At 29.7% G+C, this 19,381-nt stretch overlaps 1 protein-coding gene across 1 annotated transcript; it reads left to right on the top strand.

Annotated features, from left to right (window-relative positions):
* Positions 1-17,954: 17,954 nt before the first annotated feature.
* On the top strand, positions 17,955-18,866 carry LOC130810562 (22.0 kDa class IV heat shock protein-like). Its single transcript, XM_057676669.1, has one exon. It carries the CDS (start codon positions 18,105-18,107, stop codon positions 18,702-18,704), a length of 600 nt encoding a protein of 199 aa, XP_057532652.1. The 5' UTR covers positions 17,955-18,104; the 3' UTR covers positions 18,705-18,866.
* Positions 18,867-19,381: the final 515 nt, after the last annotated feature.

The following is a 19,381-nucleotide window of genomic DNA, read 5'->3' as shown; positions in this document are numbered from 1 at the left end:
CAATCCCATGAATTGTCTTGTTCATGGAGGGACCATTCCATTCTAGGATTATCATCTTTAACTACACTTAGCTTTTTCAACTAATCCCAATTTGTCTAGCTTAGATCAGGACAAATAAAGTACTATTTAATTAATTTGTTCAGATGATTGATACACTTTTCCTAATGCATGTGATCAAATCAATTATACTTTATTTAATTTTTAATTTCTAACTAATTATAAGCTTTACTATTAAAAATTGTTATCGATATTTTCTCTCCAATTAGGACCTTATCGATCGACCTTAACTTGCTTAAATGATGGATAGTTCACCTCAGCTTAAAAGTAGCTAAGATGTCTTTCATTGAAGTTGGTGTATCCTAGTCATTAGAAAATTTTTGTGTTGATCTAACTTGATAATAATAAAACAATATAAAAATTTGTGTAATATTAGTATGAAAATATATATAAATAAAATTTGAAAAATTTTCCTAGTTGATCCTAAGTTTTTGGCCACAAATATTTTTTAAATTTATATGGTATTCTTGAGCTTTCAATTTTTCCTTGTGGTAGACAAATTTTTCAGATTTTATTTAAATTAAGTACTTATTTCAATTGGAATTCGAAATATGTGGTTAATTAGGGTGATTACGGGGTTTGTTCTTTTGAATAAAAATGTCATTACGTTTGATAAAATTAACATAAAGTTAACAAAAGGAACTTCTATTTTATCTACCACGTGGAAAATTAGAAATCTCAAGGTCACCATGTGGATTAAACACTAGTGGAAAAAACCTCATTTGCTGCGTGTCATTTGCGGTGGTTTTCCTTAGACGCAACATTAAATAGCAAAAAAAAAAGGAAAAAAATATGTAGTACAAATGCTGCGGTTTTCCTGATGCCAGCAACAAATAAGCATTATTTGCTGCGGTTTTATTAAGCCCGCAGCAAATAAGTGCTTATTAAACGAAAAAAAATATAAATAAAAAATAAGCATTATTTGCTGCGGTTTTATTAAGCCCGCAGCAAATAAGTATTAAAAATTTTTTTTTTCTTTTTTTTTTCGTTTAATAAGCAGTTATTTGCTGCGGGCTTCTTAAAACCGCAGCAAATAATGCTTATTTGCTGCGGTTTTTTAAGAAGCCCGCAGCAAATAATGCTTATTTGCTTCTTAAAAACGCGTTTTGACGTTCAATTGCTCAAAACCCTAAAATAACTTTCTTCAAAACCCCACGACAACGACTGTGTTCTTCTTCAAGCTCTTCAATTTCAGAAAATTTCTTTAAAAACCCACGAAAAATCTCTTCAAGTTTTTCAAATTATACGACTCTACTGTGTTTTCTCTTCATTTCGTTTATCATCTTCCAAACCCCACGACTTTGTTTAAGTTCTTCAAGTTCCTGTGTTGTTGAAATTTGTTGCTTCAATAATCACCCATTGCACAAATTTCCTTCTCCATCTTTGTTGAAGTTCTTCAACCATTGTTTCTTTTCCTTCAAAAGCCACGAAATTAGGGCTAGTCTTGTTCTTTTTCAAGTCATTGTGTTTTAATAAGGATTTAGTCTTTTTTTATACTAATTTTGATTTTGTTTTTCATTGTAGGTTACATAATCTTATTATAGAAACAAAATTATCATATCTCATTACCAAGATATGTATTTTATATTCGAATGTGAATAATTTACTTATGTATGTACTTGAATATTTGAATGTGAATAATTTTAATTAATTAGGATTTTTAGGGTAGATTGTATGTGAATAATTACTTATGTATGTTGTATCAATGGTTCAATGCATGGGTAGTTGTTCTTGTAAACGACATCATGTAAGATTATAATCATGTAATTTAATTATCAATCTTTATTTGGTGATGATAATTTTTGCTGGTATTAAACCTGCTTTACTTATCGAAAATCGGCTAAGAAACTGAAGAGATTTAAAGAACCTCAGAATGAAATGAGATTTATATACATTACTTATAAAATACAAGAAGATATCTTTTAGCTAATGAACAATTCTTTTAGCTTCAATGAGGTTCAAAAAGTTTGTTGCTTTTGTGTCATTAATTTTATGTTTATAAAGATTTAAGATTGAACGCGATGTTTGTGAATGATCAAGTTTCTTGGTGATTGATTGTTGATAATGTATTATTCATTTTCTATTTTTAGGATTAAGTTGGTATTCTAATGTACTTCTAGGATGTTAATTAATTATGTTTTTGGATGAGTTTAATGCTTATTTGTGTTTCGTTGAATTTGCAGATTGATAGTTTGCCATGTCGATGTTTATTCGAAGGACAAAAATTCTCAACTCGAATCCACTATTCACTTTCACAAGCTGCTTTCTATATGAAACATGTAGGATTGAATCTCAAAAACCGAGAACTTTTGATGTGTGACACTCTTTTTGGAGTCATTCATTGTTTTTAGGGATATTATCAATGGTATCCCTGTACTATAGCAAAATAACAATGGTACCCCAGTGTATTTCAATGGTACCTCCCAAGTATATGCTAATTACAACCGTGACACTATTAATGATTTTTCCGTTAAATGTCCGTTAAATTTTGAATTTAACCTAACCATGGTTAGTTTCTTCTTCTTCCCTTTTCCCTTTCCTCTTCCTGCACTCCTTCCATGGCTGCTTCATCTCACGATGTAACCGAAGATCTTGTGAGCAGAAATCGACTTGATGATGGCTTATTTAGATTGTAAATTGTGTTAGGAACTTGTATAATATACACTCTTGTGTAATGGCTTTGGGTTTTTCTAATTTGAAGAAATTCTTCTATCAAGTTTGACTAATTTTATTACCTTTTGTTGTTGTTTAATTTTGAAGAACCGTGATGCATTTCGTTTGTCAGGTTTGAAGAATTTGTTCTTCAATTTATTTGGGTTTTTTTAATTTGAAGAATTTTTTGTTCAATTTATTTTGGTGTAATCAAGTGGTTTTTGTTGGTATTATACGTCTTGTAGCTCTGTTTTTCCAGTGGAACTGGTATGAAAGCATAGAAAAGTGGCATTCCAAGAAGAAATAGTAAGTCATGGTGGCTTGGTTTAGTCAGTTCTAATTTTATTCGATTATTAGCCACCATTTCGTGAAATGCTATTGAATCCAATCGCTTGCAAGAAATTATTATTTGAAGCCAACATTTTATTTTCTATTTTATCTAGATTTTTATACTTGTCCAAAACGATGAATGAATCGGGATAGTATGTCTCTACCGTCTTTTTCGAATTGTTCAGTTGGTCCATATTCCAATGTGGCGATTTGATTACCGTAACCACATGTTGATTTGATTCTGTATTCTGATCCAACGCATTCATGATTTAGGAACATGAAGCAGCCATGGAAGGAGAGCAGGAAGAGGAAAGGGAAAAGGGAAGAAGAAGAAACTAATCATGGTTAGGTTAAATTCAAAATTTAACGGACATTTAACGGAAAAATCATTAATAGTGTCATGGTTGTAATTAGCATATACTTGGGGGGGTACCATTGAAATACATTGGGGTACCATTGTTATTTTGCTATAGTACAAGGGTACCATTGATAATATCCCTTATTTTTATGACTAGAGTAAGTTTAAAAGTAATTGTATCAAGTTTAAAAGCACCGTTTGATTTATTAGGACTTTAATTTGTATATGTACATATTATTATATACTATATACGATCGAGAGTTTATAAAGAGATTATTAGTGATTATTGGAGTTAATTGGTGATTATCATTGGATTAATCATTGTTTATTACATTGTACATTATTGGATTATTTAATACTATTAAACGAAAAAAGCAAAAAAAAAAAAAGTGAAGAATAAATTTGAAGGCAGACAGACCCAACTCCCCGCCTTGCCCAAATCTCCGCGGCACGTGTAGAGCCTCCTGACCCAGCAAAAATAAAATAAAATAAAATTATTTGCTGCGGGCTTCTTAAAAACCGCAACAAATAGTCATACACTATTTGCTGCAGTTTTTAAGAAGACCGCAGCAAATAGCCTTTTTTTTGCTGCGGTTTTAAACCACAACATTTAAAATAGGCCATTTGCTGCTATCACTATTGCTGCGGGCCAAAATCGCAGCATATTATGGCCAAAAAACCGCAGCAAATAAGGTTTTTTCCACTAGTAAAAAATATTTGCGCACCACGTGGAAAAGCTGAAAGTTCAGGGTTTTTTCCACTAGTGAAAAAATATTTGCGCACAGTGAAAAAATTTCCCTATAATTTTTTATGAATTATTGAAGTTATATATGTGTGTGTATGGTGACAGGTTGGGGAAGAAGGGTTTATTTGGAAGTAATTGGGTAATTAGGTTAGATTAATGAATTTAATTGAAAGTCAAAGGTCATTTAGCATGATCAACAGTCCTTTAGCAGGTCATACGGTGAAGTGGTTGTATCGATGTCGTGTTTGGTAATTTGAAGACGGTTGTTTGTAAAAAAAAAAAAAAGAAAAAAAAAAACTTTAAGGCTGTTTATTCTAAAATGTCTAAACTTTAAGGTTGTAGTTGGTAATTGATCCTTTATATTTTGTTTAAGTTGGTTTTGATTTGTGATTTGTGAATTACTTTTTTTTAGAGGAAATTTTTAAAAATAAATTTATTTTTTGTTTGGTTAGTTGAAAATAAACTCAATTATTATTTATTTTTAAATAAATTATTTTTTGGGTTAAAGTGTGGAAATAAACATAACTATTCTAATTGTTTGACTTTCAAAAAGGTTTGGAGATGGTTATAAACAATAGGTGCGTTTATCTTTGTTAAATATACCTAATAAATGAATTTTTTTTAAAAAAATTATTAAAGATTTATTTTCAATGGATCGAGCAAAGCTTGAATATTATTGATACATTCTTTTTTTATTATACATGATCTATTTATGTTTCTCTTTTCTCAAATTCAATTTTACTACATCCTCTGTTCTATAGTATTTGCAATTATTACTATTTTGTTGTTTTACAATATTTGCTTTCTTTTTATCTTTCGCAAAAACCAACTCCATAATTTTCTATTTTACCCGTAATTTATTCTCACTCATCATATAGTATTACTTTTCCACCTATCATCCAAAGGGGTAAAATAGACCAAAATGCATTCAAATTTGAAACTAATTTTTCTTTATTCTCATGCTACAATCCAAAGGTGCAAGTAATTCGAATGTAGTATTTTTATTCTAGTTTTCATTTATAGTTAAACATAAATCTTTGATATACTTCCTCCGTTTCAATTTACTTGCAATGTTTACTTTTTCACGCAGTCCAATGTACTAATTCAATTTTTTAATATCTCTTTATATATAATAAAAAATTATAAAAGTTTAAAATTAATAATCTTTGCAATGAGACGAATCAAACAAGATTTCAATTGACTATGATTTAACCTATAAAATAAAAACCAATCACAAATTACGAGAAATGAATAAATAGTGTTCTTTTTTTAATGATACGACTAATATGAAACAGAGAAAGTACTAGTATATATCAACATACAATAATTTGGAATGACATGTTGGATTTGATTTAGTTGCAGACTTACCCTTAAACTCATCTCTTTTGAGAAGATCAATAACAAGATTTAGTGTTTAAAATTTTGTGATCCATCTTGAAAAATGTGACCCACCAAGTTTGATAGGTTAAGGTCCAAAATGAGATTAATTATTTTTTTTAACTTCATTATTATTTAACAATTTTAGTGTCTAAGAACTATCAATAATGAATCTATAGTTTGAGTATCAGCCAATAAGACTAAAGGATAAAGGGTGTACATGGTCTGATTTGATTTGCTCTGATTTACAATTTTTCAGTCTAGACATTTTTAAGAGCTATCTATAATGAATTTAACAATTTCGGTCCGGAAAATATTTAGATCTAATTGGACCCTTTACACCTCTAGACCGGGCCAAATCAAATCAAACTACAACGATCTAGTTTGCTCTGGTCTACAATTTTTAGTTTTAAACTTTTTTCAAAATAAATATATTTGTTTATGCAAATTAAATATTTAACACTTACATTTAGCAAATATTTTAATTTGTAATTATTTAATTGCATCAACACAATTAAACTATATATTACCATAAAAAAATTAAATCTCAAAATATTTCTAGGGTAAATTCATCACATGCTGTAAATACAATGCCCAAATCAATCTCATAGCACTCAATTCCCATAAACAAACTTTGAGTCTATGTGATTGATTTGGGAATTGTATTTACAACATGTGATGAATAAAAAGTTTGTTTATGGGTAAATTCATCTCATAGAAGGATGTTTGATATATACTAATAAGTAAACCTTAAATTTATTATGGAGAATTATATTTACAGCATGTCATGAATAAGATGTTTGTTTATGGGTAAATTCATCTCATAGAAGAATGTTTAATATAATGTTTGAATACTAATTTACCCTCTATTCAGTAAACGTTAAATGTGTTATATTTACCCATAAAAATCGGTTTATTTGGTATAGAAACTTTTTCATCAATAAAAATAGTTTTAATCAGTGAAGATAGAAATTTATTTTAGTAATAATTTTTTAGTTAGTGAAATTTAGTTATGTCAATAACAAAATTAGTTTTAAAATGAAAATAATTATATTCAGTAAAAAACTATTTTGAATTATTAATTATTAATTGTATTAACTTATTAAGTATGATACAATAAATTTTATTATATGTGTGTACAACCATACATTTTTTTTTGAAATTTATTTGTCATTACTCATTAGTACGTAATACAATACAATTTTTTCATTTAAATTAACAAAGTAATGTATTTGTGCATTGCGTGGAAACATATACTAGTTAAAGTATATAACTCCTTTTGTTCCTTAAAGAAGTTTTCATTTTTTATTTTGTGGCGTTTTATTTGTTGTTTTCATATGGAATTTTCTATTTTTATCACAAATTTTGGACAAAAATAACTTTACTTATCCTCATTTTAATATTTTAAGGATAAAATGTCAAAAAGTACCTAATAAATTTTTTTTTTCAAAAGTATCTAATAAATTTTTTTTTCAAAAAAGTACCTAATAAAAGATTTTCTTTTCAAAAGAGTACCAACTAACAGTTTGGGTAACGTTGACCGTTTATAATAGCGTTGACCAGCACATTTGGTTTATCATTTGCTTTTTTTTTTGGAAATTCCTGCCACTTTCATTTGCCTATTCAAAAACTTTCTTTCTCCTTCCTTTTTTGCAATTTGGAGACGGATGAAACTTCGCCCAACTAGCCATTTTTTTGCAATTTAAAAGTTCTTCTTCCTTTACTATTTCCTTACTCATCTTCACTCACTTTCCTTTGCAAAAATCTTCAAGTAAGTAATCTTTGCGCTAATTGTTCAAAAATTTGGAATAATCTTGTTGAATTTTACACTTTTGCTTTAGGTCGTGTGACCTCAAAAAACTTATTTGGGATAATTTTGTTGAATTTTACACTTTTTATTGAAATTTGTTCAAACCTATATTGTTGTTGGATTTCACATTTTTTTTGTTCGAAAATTTGGGATAAATTTGTTGGATTTTGATTTTTTTTTCAATTACTTTGTTTTAGGTTGTGTGACCTCATAAAACCTATTAAGATTAGAATTTACTTTGGGGGTTTTTTGTGACAAAATGTAATACTACTGTGTATATTTAGAAGGGTTTTAGGATTAAGACATTAAAAGAGGAAGTTTGTTACTTTGAAATTGCACATTTGATTAAGAATGATTGTGGTGTGGATGATGTGGGAAGGATTTGGTATAAAAAAGGGGTACACTTTATTTGATGGGAGAAGTGAAATTAAAATGATAAAGATATCCCTTCTTTTTAAGAATCCCCTGAAATTGATGGATGGTACCACTTATATATTGTACATGGAGGGGATAATATGGGGAAAATCCAAAGACAACGTGGTAGAAGTTAATGAGGGACAAATAGTGGGGGAAGAATTTTATTAGGTACTCTTTTGAAAAGAAAAATTTTATTAAGTACTCTTTTGAAAATAAAAATTTTATTAGGTACTCTTTTGAAAAGAAAAATCTTCTTCGGTACTCTTTTTAAAGATGGGCAAAAAATATAACAGAAAACTTAACCCCAACAGTTAGTTGGTACTCTTTTGAAAAAAAAAATTTTATTAGGTACTTTTTTTTGAAAAAAGAAATTTTATTAGGTACTTTTTTGAAAATTTTTTTTTATCAGGTACATTTTGACATTTTTTCCATATTTTAATAGTGTTTATGGTCCCCACATATCTTCCACCAACTTTATTTTAACAATTTTATTTTTATTATGGTCCCCACATGTTTTTCTCTAACTTTATAAAAATATTTTTTTTAATTAGTTGTTGTCCTCATATTTTTTTTACCAACTTTTTTTAATATTTTTTTAATATATATGGTACCTACTTTTCTTCCATCAAATTTATTATTAATAAAATAATATCTCCACTATCTCTATCTGAAAAATTCTATTTTTCTTAATTACTGTGGACATTTCTTATAGAAACTTCATTAAGTAACGGGAGAGTATTAGTCTAAATGCATAAACAATTGCAACAAGAATTACTAAACATCATGTAGTCTAGTAGTTCAGTGTTGTTATTCCGTCTATTTCTATTGCATGAAGTCTTCAATTTGAAACCTAACTCTTGCAATTGTTTGTAACTTTGGGGAGTTTCATGGATTGAGAATGTTATGAATGGTGTGACTTGAGTGCACAAATTAGTGTGAGTATTTATGTGTGGACTCTTGGGATTGGATCGTATGAGTGTGTTAATATGAGTGTTTAAGTTGGTAACTTATGTTTGTTTAAGTGTGATTTAATTGATGAAGTAATCATGGGAGTTATTGGTCTTAATGGTATTTAATGGAGAAGTGCAAAAGGTTTCTTGATGATGCTTTGCTATGATAGTCGAGCAGAAACTGACAGAAAGGGAATATTAAAGGTCGCTTGCTCGACCGAGCGAGCTCTTGGATGGGTCCAACGAACAAATAGAATACATCCAGTGACCTGTTGTAGCTCGCTCGACCAGGCCGCTCGACCGAGCGAGCCTCTATTCCGGTCGAGCGATTCTTCTGATTATTCATAAGCTGCTGTCTTTTGTACCTTTAGTTTCTTGGAGCTGTTTCAAAGTAGTTATTACTTAGAATTAAGGTTGCATTCTCATTGAATGTACTTAGTACTATAAATAGAGAACTTTCATATACATCAAATAAATCCACAAAATACATACCAAGCCAAACACTAGCCTATATTTCTTCTCTATTGTAATTCTCCATATTTAAGAGTTCTTTGAACTCCTTTGATAATATAAGAGTTACTACACACTGGAGGACGTAGCCTAAGTTGGGTGAACCTCGTTAAATTTTTGTGTCGTTTTTATTGCATTACTTTCTTCTACAAACATCGGTATCATTGATAACGTAATTTGTTTGTGACAAGACCTCATACATTCGATCTTGGCAATATTGGAGTTTGAAACATATTGTTCGAACTATAATATAACATCGTTTTTCAGAGGACAAGTTGTGCCGGAAATGAGTGTCTAATATGAGTTTGTGAAGGCAGCTCGATTTTGAAAAGCATATTAATATTTTTAATTAAGTTTGTGTTTAATTTAATCATGATTAATTACTACTACAATTATTTATTAAAAATGACTTTAAAGTTTATGTAATTTAGAAATAGTAGCCTCAAAATTAATATTTACGGGCTATAGACATAATAAATAAAAAAGTGCAATCATAATAACCATCTCACTAGATTTGGTCAGCAACTTATTAAATGATTCCAATATAATTAGGGAAATTCCACATGATTGCATCGAACTTTAGGAAAATTCCACATGATTGCATCGAACTTTCATGAAACGTCAGTGGTAGTATTTTTGTAAGATTTTTCCATATGGTAACATCCAGTTAATACCCCATCTAATTGCCGTAGCATTTTCCGTTAAATTCTTGTCAATTTCCGTTTAGTTCACCATTTTAACGTTTCTACCCTTACTAAGTGTTATTTGTTGTCTTTGTATTTTTTTCTAAACCATTTTTATATTCTCAAATATTTAATTCACCATTTTGACGTTTAATTTACCATTTAATTTATCAACCCTCTCAAATGTTGTAATAATTTTATTTTCATTCAAATTATTGGTATTTTTAAGAAAAGGTGCCTTAAGCACTATTACATAAGTCATAATGTTCACTTAATTTACTTAACTAGGATTATAAAGTTCAAAAGGTGAATTTCAAGTACTAATACATATGTACTTAACTAGGGTAAATAATTATAAAGACAATAATTCGAATAAAAACAAAATTGGTACAAGATATGAGAGCTTTATGAATTAAACGTCAAAATGGTAAATTAAACACTTGAGAGCATAAAAATGGTTTAGGGTAAATTATAAAGACAAACATTTAATAAGGGTAGAAAGGTCAAAATGGTGAATTAAATGGAAATTAACAAGAATTTAACTGAAAATGCTATGGCTGTTAAATAAAGTATAAACAGGATGCTACCATGTGGAAAAATCTTACAAAAGTGTTACCACTGGTGTTTCATGAAAGTTCGATGCTACCATGTGGAATTTCCCATATAATTATTACAAATATAAGAGCTTTATTTCACTCATCTTTTACTTTGAGAGATTTACTATATTTTAGTAATTAGTTGTGACATCACAGACATGTAATCATATATACGTTATTATATGATCATAAATTTTCAAGAAATGTATATCTCAAAAATATCCAACTGAAATCTCATTATCTAAAACATCATTTTAACATCAACTAATGGCAATAAGAACTATCATAAATATTTTTCTTTCAAATTTAAACGCATTTTTAAATTGTTATTAAATTAATAATATTATAAATTAAACTCAACAAAAGTATTACTAGATATAATATAATTTGTGTAATAAATATATAAATCAAATATTAAACAAAATTACGCATCTTATTTAGACACATTAATTATCACTTAGAACATAATAATAATGAGATAACTCCAATTGGACGGACATTGAGAATTACCTTGTAAAACGAGCCTATAACGTACACTCCTAATAATCTTTATTTACGAATTCAACATCTAGAGTGAAATTATTATTTGTAATTTTTAGATAGAAAATGGTTAAATATTGCAAATATTATAAACAGGAATAAGAAAACGATAATGTGTTAAAAGAAAAAATGACAAATGAGAGAAATTGAGTTAAAAAGAAAAAGAGAAAAAAAAAACTAAAAGTTGCGCAAAAAATTTAAGAGTAAACAGGCTTAATTTATAATTGTAAAATAATGTAGGTTAATAGAATTAAAGGGAAAGAGAGAGAAGAGGTGGATGAATAATGGAGTTAACATGAAGAAGTTATATGAGGAAGTAGAAGATGGAAATTTGAGAGAATTGTGTAATTTGGTTTTTAGTACTTTTGTAACACCTTGTTAATATTGACAAATAATGATAATAACAATAATAATAATAATAATAATAATAATAATAGTGATCATACTAATAGTTAAGTGATGGAATATTTTGGTTCATAGAATTGAAGGGGCTTAATGTGTTATAGTTAATCTTCTAAAAATCTTTTTTGTTTCTACAAACACTTTATTCCCTACCATTATACCTTAAGTAATCAATCATTCTAACTCTTTATTTCTTGACATTATAGTACCATAAATCTAGAAGCATTATACTAAGAATCATGGATATCTCATATACTAGGACTCTTCATACTCCTTCATTAGATGTCAAATAAATTTGATACTAAAACTCTTCAAATCTCCTTGGAATACCAAGGAGAATTCAAAAATTTATATCCCTTAATCTTAATGAAAATCATAACAAAATCCTTCATTCACCCTAATAATCCCTATTAAAACATCACACCAAGGCCTTTCAATTTCATTTCATCAAAACATCAAAGCAAAAAAAATTTCAGATTTACTTTAGAGACTTTTCAATCTCATGAGGACTTCTGTTTTTAGCTAGCAATAGATTTATTATTTATATATAAGAATTGGGATGGAATTTAATATACAAATATATATATATATATATATATATATATATATATTTATATATAAGAATTGGGATGGAATTTAATATACAAATATATATATATATATATATATATATATATATATATATATATATATATATATATATATATATATATATGTATATATATATATATATATATATATATATATATATATATATATATATATATATATATATATGTATATATATATATATATATATATATATATATATATATATGTATATATATATATATGTATATATATATATATATATATGTATATATATATATATATGTATATATATATATATATATATATATATATATATATATATATATATGTATATATATATATATATATATATATATATATATACATATATATATATATATATATATATATATATATATATATGTAAATATAAATAAATATATGCTTAAAAAAAACAAACGAAAAATGTTTTCTAGAAGAAAACGACGAGTCGTCGCCTAAAGCCATGACTCGTCGCCAGTGTTCTGATCTGGTAAAATTTGTTCCAGAAGAAAGCGACGACTCACCTCTAACCTTCTGGTTGGTTTTTGCCTCGTTTTGCATTTTAACTTCAATAATTACGAAACTTGGTATCTAAGCTAATTAGCACACTCTGAACACAGTGGTGATGTTGAACTTTTCATTTAAAGTAGTTAATTTTGCGTAAAAGCCTAATTACATAGAATTTGTACACTGAACTTATAAATTATGACCTTGGTGTATAAACTCTTTAGTGTATGATGTTTTGAGATGAAATTAGTGTGGTATGAGACATGTATGTGTGCACATTTTGATATGTGGATCTATGTTTGTTTGATAGGACCTCGGTTCATAAGGGGTCAGTGAACGCTTTGAATTGAAGCTTTTGTGTGTTGAACGTGCCAATAAGGTATGTCACACTTAAACTTTGCATGACTATGCAAATGTTATTATGAAGTAATGTAATTTCATCCAATTGTGTGATGTTATATTTCACTTAAGGAATTAGACACCCCGAATAATTAGAAATGAGTTAAATGGAAATTTGAGGATGTTTATTATTATCGCCCACATGGGTTGTATATGGGATTTGGATACCCTTATGGGGTTATATTATTGAATAATGGGCTCATGGAAAGGTCCTAATAAGGGCCACCATGGGGTATGCATACTCTTACCTTGACAATCTCGTTAAATTGTCGGTCAACATCTTGTTCAGGAAGTAGCCTTGGGATTAGCTCTCCCATGTGTATTCTTCCAAAATTTCTATTTTGGCGACCCAAACAGGACGGGTAACGTCAAAAGTTAGGAATTTGGATAATGGGTTAATCGAACGACGATTAGAGCCTTTGAATGCAAGGATGAACGCATTGCCTGTTTGACTATTCATTGTGCATGTATTCAGTCTCTGAAGTGTACGTTGTTCTTTGAACCTGCGATGATGTTGTCGTGATGACAACTAGCAGAGTGATTGACAGGTGGGGAGTTAAGAGGTGCGTGTGAGATGGCTCATAGGAAACCACCGTCCTTATTAGTCCCTTATCATGCCAATAGTTAAAAACTATCAAACACCAGTTTTATTATAACGAGGCCATGAGACTCTCAAGTTGTAAGACTTTTTATTTTATTTGCCGCTGCAATATAATTAAAGCTTTTGAACCTTATTTCTTTATCCTTAAGAACGTAATCGATCCTTAACTAGTTTGACCTTCTTTATTGTCCGAGTTCCTATCCGAAGTTTATATTCTTATGTAAATATCCGGGTTGTCTTTATTCGAACTATTACAACTTTATTTTTATTTTTTTTTTATCTTTTAAATAAAACCGTGTAACTAATTAGTTTTAACGATATTTTTATCTTTAATTCTCCCATAACCTCAAGCTGGGCTTTTAAGAAGATATGCAAGGTTAAAGATAGGCTGGGTCAATGAGTGCTTAATAGCTCTTACTCTATTAAAGAAGTCTATCATGAGCTCTTAGGGGTTGGGCAGCCAGTTGTCTGGGCGGGTTTTGTATGGAATAGAAGCTCTATCCCCAAAGCTCGATTCATATTATGGTTTGCGGTGAATGAGAGATTGAAGTCTAGGGACAAGCTGGCTGCATTAGGGCTCATCCCTAGACACATGTCCATTATGTGGTCTGATATCAGAATCTCACTCCCATCTGTTTTTTGCTTGTAACTATAGCTTTCAATGTCTTCGAGACATTTTGACATGGTTGGGCATCAGGATTCCTAGTGACTCCTTGCTGATTTTGCATCTCGAAAGTGGAAGTGTACTACAGCTAAGAGGAAGATTGCTACTATTGCACTATGCTCTCTTACGTACGAAATCTGGTGTGCTCGGAATGAGTCGGTTTGGAATTTCAAAGTCCCTATGATAAGTAGGGTTACCAGGCAAGTGAAACTTGCAGTAAAGAGCAGAGTTTTGCATATTCCAATCAAAAGCTTTAATATACAACGCCCTTGGATAAGGAATCTTTTGGAGTATAAGTAAATAGAATATACTATATAGCTAGCTACTTTGCCTGCTTTTTTTTTTTTTGGAGCTCTGGTCCTCTTACGCACATGAAGAGTGGAAGTTGGAAAACCCTTCCTAGAAGGGTTTCTTGCTGATGCGAAAAAAGGGAGATTATTCTCATATTAGAGTATTATGTACTGTTTTGTTCAGGATTAATGAAATTTTTTCTTATTCCAAAAAAACAATATTTTTTAATTTTGATTTCCTGAATTTTATATTTTTAATTATTTATTATTATTTTTTTAAAAAAATATTCCGATTATTACAAATATATTTTCTCATCATTTATGAATGATACATCAATGAAAATAAATTTTTTATCTAAATGATTACTGTGTTAACAAATAATAAAATGATTATGTGTATCTTAATTGTTTAAGGTAGATAATTAAATAAATAGTGTATAATTTTATAATTTTTTTGTAAATCAATCAAATTAGTTTTATCTAAGAAAATCTTTATTATACGCTAAAAATTTTCAAAAAGATATTATTCTAGACTAATAAACTATTGAAAACAAAAAAAGGAAATAAAATTTTATTTTAGTGTCAACACATGTCACATATTTCTTATTTTTTAGTATCATATACTGTCTTTATTTCAATTTACTTGCAACGTTTGCTTTTTCACGCAGTTCAATGCACTAATTTAATCCTTGATATCTCAAATTATATATAAAATAAATTATAAAAATTGGATATTAATAATCTTTGCGTTGAGACGAATCAAACAAGATCTCACTTGATTATATATTAACTTATATATTAAACACTAATCACAAACTAAGTATAATACCCCAGATTTAGCTTGAAAAAGGATTGATAGACTACTCATATCAACAAGGTGCATTTTATTTTCTAGGAAGCCCATTTGCTAAGAACTCCACAGTTAAGCGTGCTTGGTGGAGAGCAATCTTAGGATGGGTGACCTCCTAGGAAGTGTTCCCGGGTGCGCACGAGTGAGGCCAAAGTGCGCTGGAAAGACTTGTGTTGGTTTGTGGGGCTAGTCTACAATCTCCATGAATAGTCACCAGCGGTCTGAGGGGCCGGGGTGTTACAAATGCTATCAGAGCAACCTTGCGACCGAGGCTGATAGTGTTCAGTGCACCTAGCGGGGGAAAAGATTCTGAAGTTACGGTCCAACGAGGACGTTGTATTCTTAAGTGAGGGTGAGTGTAATACCCCAGATTTAGCTTGAAAAAGGATTGATAGACTACTCATATCAACAAGGTACATCTTCTTTTCTAGGGAGCCCATTTGCTAAGAACTCCACAGTTAAGCGTGCTTGGTGGGGAGCAATCTTAGGATGGGTGACCTCCTGGGAAGTGTTCCTGGGTGCGCACGAGTGAGGCCAAAGTGCGCTGGAAAGACTTGTGTTGGTTTGTGGGGCCAGTCTACAGTCTCCATAAGTAGCCAGCGGTCTGAGGGGCCCGGGTGTTACACTAAAGATGATGAATGAATAGTACAATATTCCTAATATTGCGAGTAATCCGAACGGAGGAATTAGAAGATTGGGTAAGTTGAGCCAATAGTGCGCCTCTCCAAGAAACTAACTCACGCAAAAGTTAGTCTTTTTTAATTAGCAAAGCTTGTACTCCCTCCATATATTAATAAAGTTCCAACAAGAAATGTTCACAAGATTTATAAAAATAAAATTTTTATATGTTGATATATTATTTTATTGAATAATTAATTAATATGATGGAGAAAAATTGGGGACCATAAATATTAAATAAATATTAAAAGAAAGTGGAAAAAATATCAGGATCGCAGCTAGTAAAAATATTTTTTTATAATCTTACAAGAAAACATGTGAGGATGATAACCAATGTACAAATGTTAAAATGGGGATGAACAAGATTATTTTTATTCAAAATTTGTGATATAAATAGAAATATTCTTTAAGAAAATAACAAATAAATCATCCTAAAATGAAAAATGAGAATTTCTTTAAGGAACGAAGGTAGTAATAAGATTAGTTTATCATAATACAGACTTATATATTCATTCATTTTCTTATTTGTGATTACTTTAAGATTATAATCATCACTTAATTAGTCACTTTAAGAATGATCACTATAATGTTTTAAGTAATCATTTTTAGGTTATAATTAGTTATTTTAAGATTGTAAGTGATTTAAACTATAAGTTATCAAAGGTTATAATTAGTCACTTTAAGATTATGAGTTACCACTTTGAGGTTTTTAATGTCATAATTAATTACTTTAAAATTATAAGTGATCACTAATGTTATATTTTTCACACGAAGATTATAAAGTAATCACTTTAAAATTGTAAGTGATCATGTTAAGGTTACATATATGATTATTTTAAGATTGTAAAATAACAATTTAAGGTTGTAATTGATAATTTTAAGGTTGTGAGTGTATATTGAGCAAGTGCAATAGAATTGATTTCACTGTGATATCGTTTCATTCAAGAATTTGTGTTTCCTAATGATATAATACAAACGCTTGGGTGAGACCATCTCACTTGTGAGACGCATTTCATTGGGCTAGCTCAATTTTTTTTTATTTTCTTTAACCAATTTAAGATTTAAAAGATCAAATTCAAGATTTAGAGACCAATTCAATTACTTAAAAGATTAATTCCGCATTGGCATTTTAGGACCGTTTTAAGACTTAAAGAATCAATTTTAAGACTTAAATGACCAATTTCAAGACTTAAAAATCAATTTTACAGCTTAAGATTCTTATTCCAACTTAAAAATAGGATGACTCAAACATTAAAATTAGTATTTATAACTTTCAAAATTCCCTTTAAATTTTAAAATTGGCCTTTTTAAGTTCTAAACTTGATATGTCAAAATCAAAAGAATTACTAAACTGAACTAGTCGCACAACTTAGGCCATCTCATACCAAGACTCACTCATACTCTAAAGCGCATGGGTTCTCAGTTCTCACTATTCAAATGAGGGTCCTCAACAACATAAATATCCGAATGGGTTTACTTTATGTATATAATTGTATCAGCTGTTGTTAGGACGAAGACGGCCTCATAATGAAACTGTCAATTTGAGCCGGCTTGATTTACCGATTTGCGGATGTAACAACCTGGGTATTTTTTCATTTTCTGGGCATTTTTCAATTTTGATTTTAAAGATATCAATTTTGACCTTAAATGTATCAATTTTCAAAATTGATACCTTTAAGGTCAAAATGAATAAATATTCAGAAAATTAAAATATTATTACACGCGCGAATTGAGCCTGCCCAAATTGACTGTCTCATAATGAGACTGTCTCGCGGTCAAGTTTTTGTGTAATTCTATTGGACTGTACCTTAATACATGGGCCTCTATTGGGCTATAATACTTAATAGTTTGGTCATCAAATTCTCTAGAAAACCGTAGACATCTTTATGAATCACTCTACATCTTTCCACCTTACCCGATCGAACACTCTGGTCATTTCTTATACTATCCATTAATGATCATACCATGTTCCTCAAGAACCTTCAAGAATTTCCCTAAATATATATATATACACATAACAAATTCACATCATATATCGAATAACTTCACATAACAAATTAAAGTCATACAAAAGAAATGCGTACACTAGTGTTAACTCTAGCAATACTAACTATACTATGTTCATCACACGGGTCTGGATCCATCATACCCTGGATGGATCCACCCAGTAGTAGTTTAAATTTACTATCAGAACTATGGCCGGAAAGGATCATTTCAGACCCTTTCCGGATCCTAGAAGAGATACCCTTCTCGACTTTCGACACAAACGTGGTGTCGGCCCCAGCAAGGGTAGACTGGAAGGAGACACCTGAAGGGCACGTGATAACAATGGATGTACCAGGGTTACAAAAGGAAGATTTAAACATAGAAGTGGAGGAAAATAGGGTGTTAAGAGTGAGTGGAGAAAGGAAAAGGGAAGAAGAGAAGAAAGGGGATCATTGGCATAGAAGTGAAAGGTGTTATGGTAAGTTTTGGAGGAAGTTTAGGTTGCCTGAAAATGTTGATTTGGATGGTGTAAAAGCAAAGCTTGAAAATGGGGTTTTGCGGATTAATTTGGCTAAGTTGTCTCCTGATAAGATTAAGGGTCCTAGAATTGTTAGTGTGGAAGGTGTTGATGGTAGTGAAATGCCTAAGGTTGGTTCTTCTAATGATTATGATAAGAAACAAGAGCTTTAATCTTGTGAGTAATGTATGTGTTTAAGTTAGTATGAGTTTGATCAATCCTTTTGTGGGATCAATGATAGTTTGAGTTTATTTGGTTTTTGTTTGAAAAATAAAAATGGATATGGGATGTAAATTTTGATGTAACAAGTAAAATTTATGCAATAATAACTATTATCCTTGTTCATGTAACATATGGCAATATGTTTTTTTTTTGAGCTTTTTTGTTTCTTTAAGTGATTAGTATTTGCTTCTTGATTAATGAAATGAGAGCTAGATTAGGTTTAAGAAATATTTTTTAGACTGTGATAAGTATTTCAATGAAAATGACAATATATGAAGGGAAATAAAATCCTAACAATTGAGACAGGTATATAGGAGGTTTACTCAATATAGGTTACGTCGTTCGAGGTGTGTAGTATTTTTATTTGTACTATAATAATTGAGTTTCAACAACTCTTACAATGGAGGATTACAATTGAGCTTTAGAGATTATAGGCTATGTGATTAGGCTAAGGGATTTGTGCTTGATGATTTTACAAATGAGCATATATATGATCTTTCTATTTCATCATCATTATCATTATCATATCCAGTATATCCCGCTTATGAAAACTAAGGCCAGGGTCTTGGGAGGGAAAGACGGTGGCAACTCATACCCATAAAGGAGAACGCCATCAAAGAAGTCCCCG

Source organism: Amaranthus tricolor, chromosome 4 (assembly GCF_026212465.1).
Source record: "Amaranthus tricolor cultivar Red isolate AtriRed21 chromosome 4, ASM2621246v1, whole genome shotgun sequence".
NCBI lineage: Eukaryota > Viridiplantae > Streptophyta > Magnoliopsida > Caryophyllales > Amaranthaceae > Amaranthus > Amaranthus tricolor.
Note: the sequence above shows the minus strand (reverse complement) of the source record. Positions and strands in the feature narration are given on the sequence as shown.

Coding starts and splice junctions, on each gene's coding strand:
- LOC130810562 (XM_057676669.1), top strand. CDS start 18,105: ATGCGTACACTAGTGTTAACTCTAGCAATACTAACTATACTATGTTCA.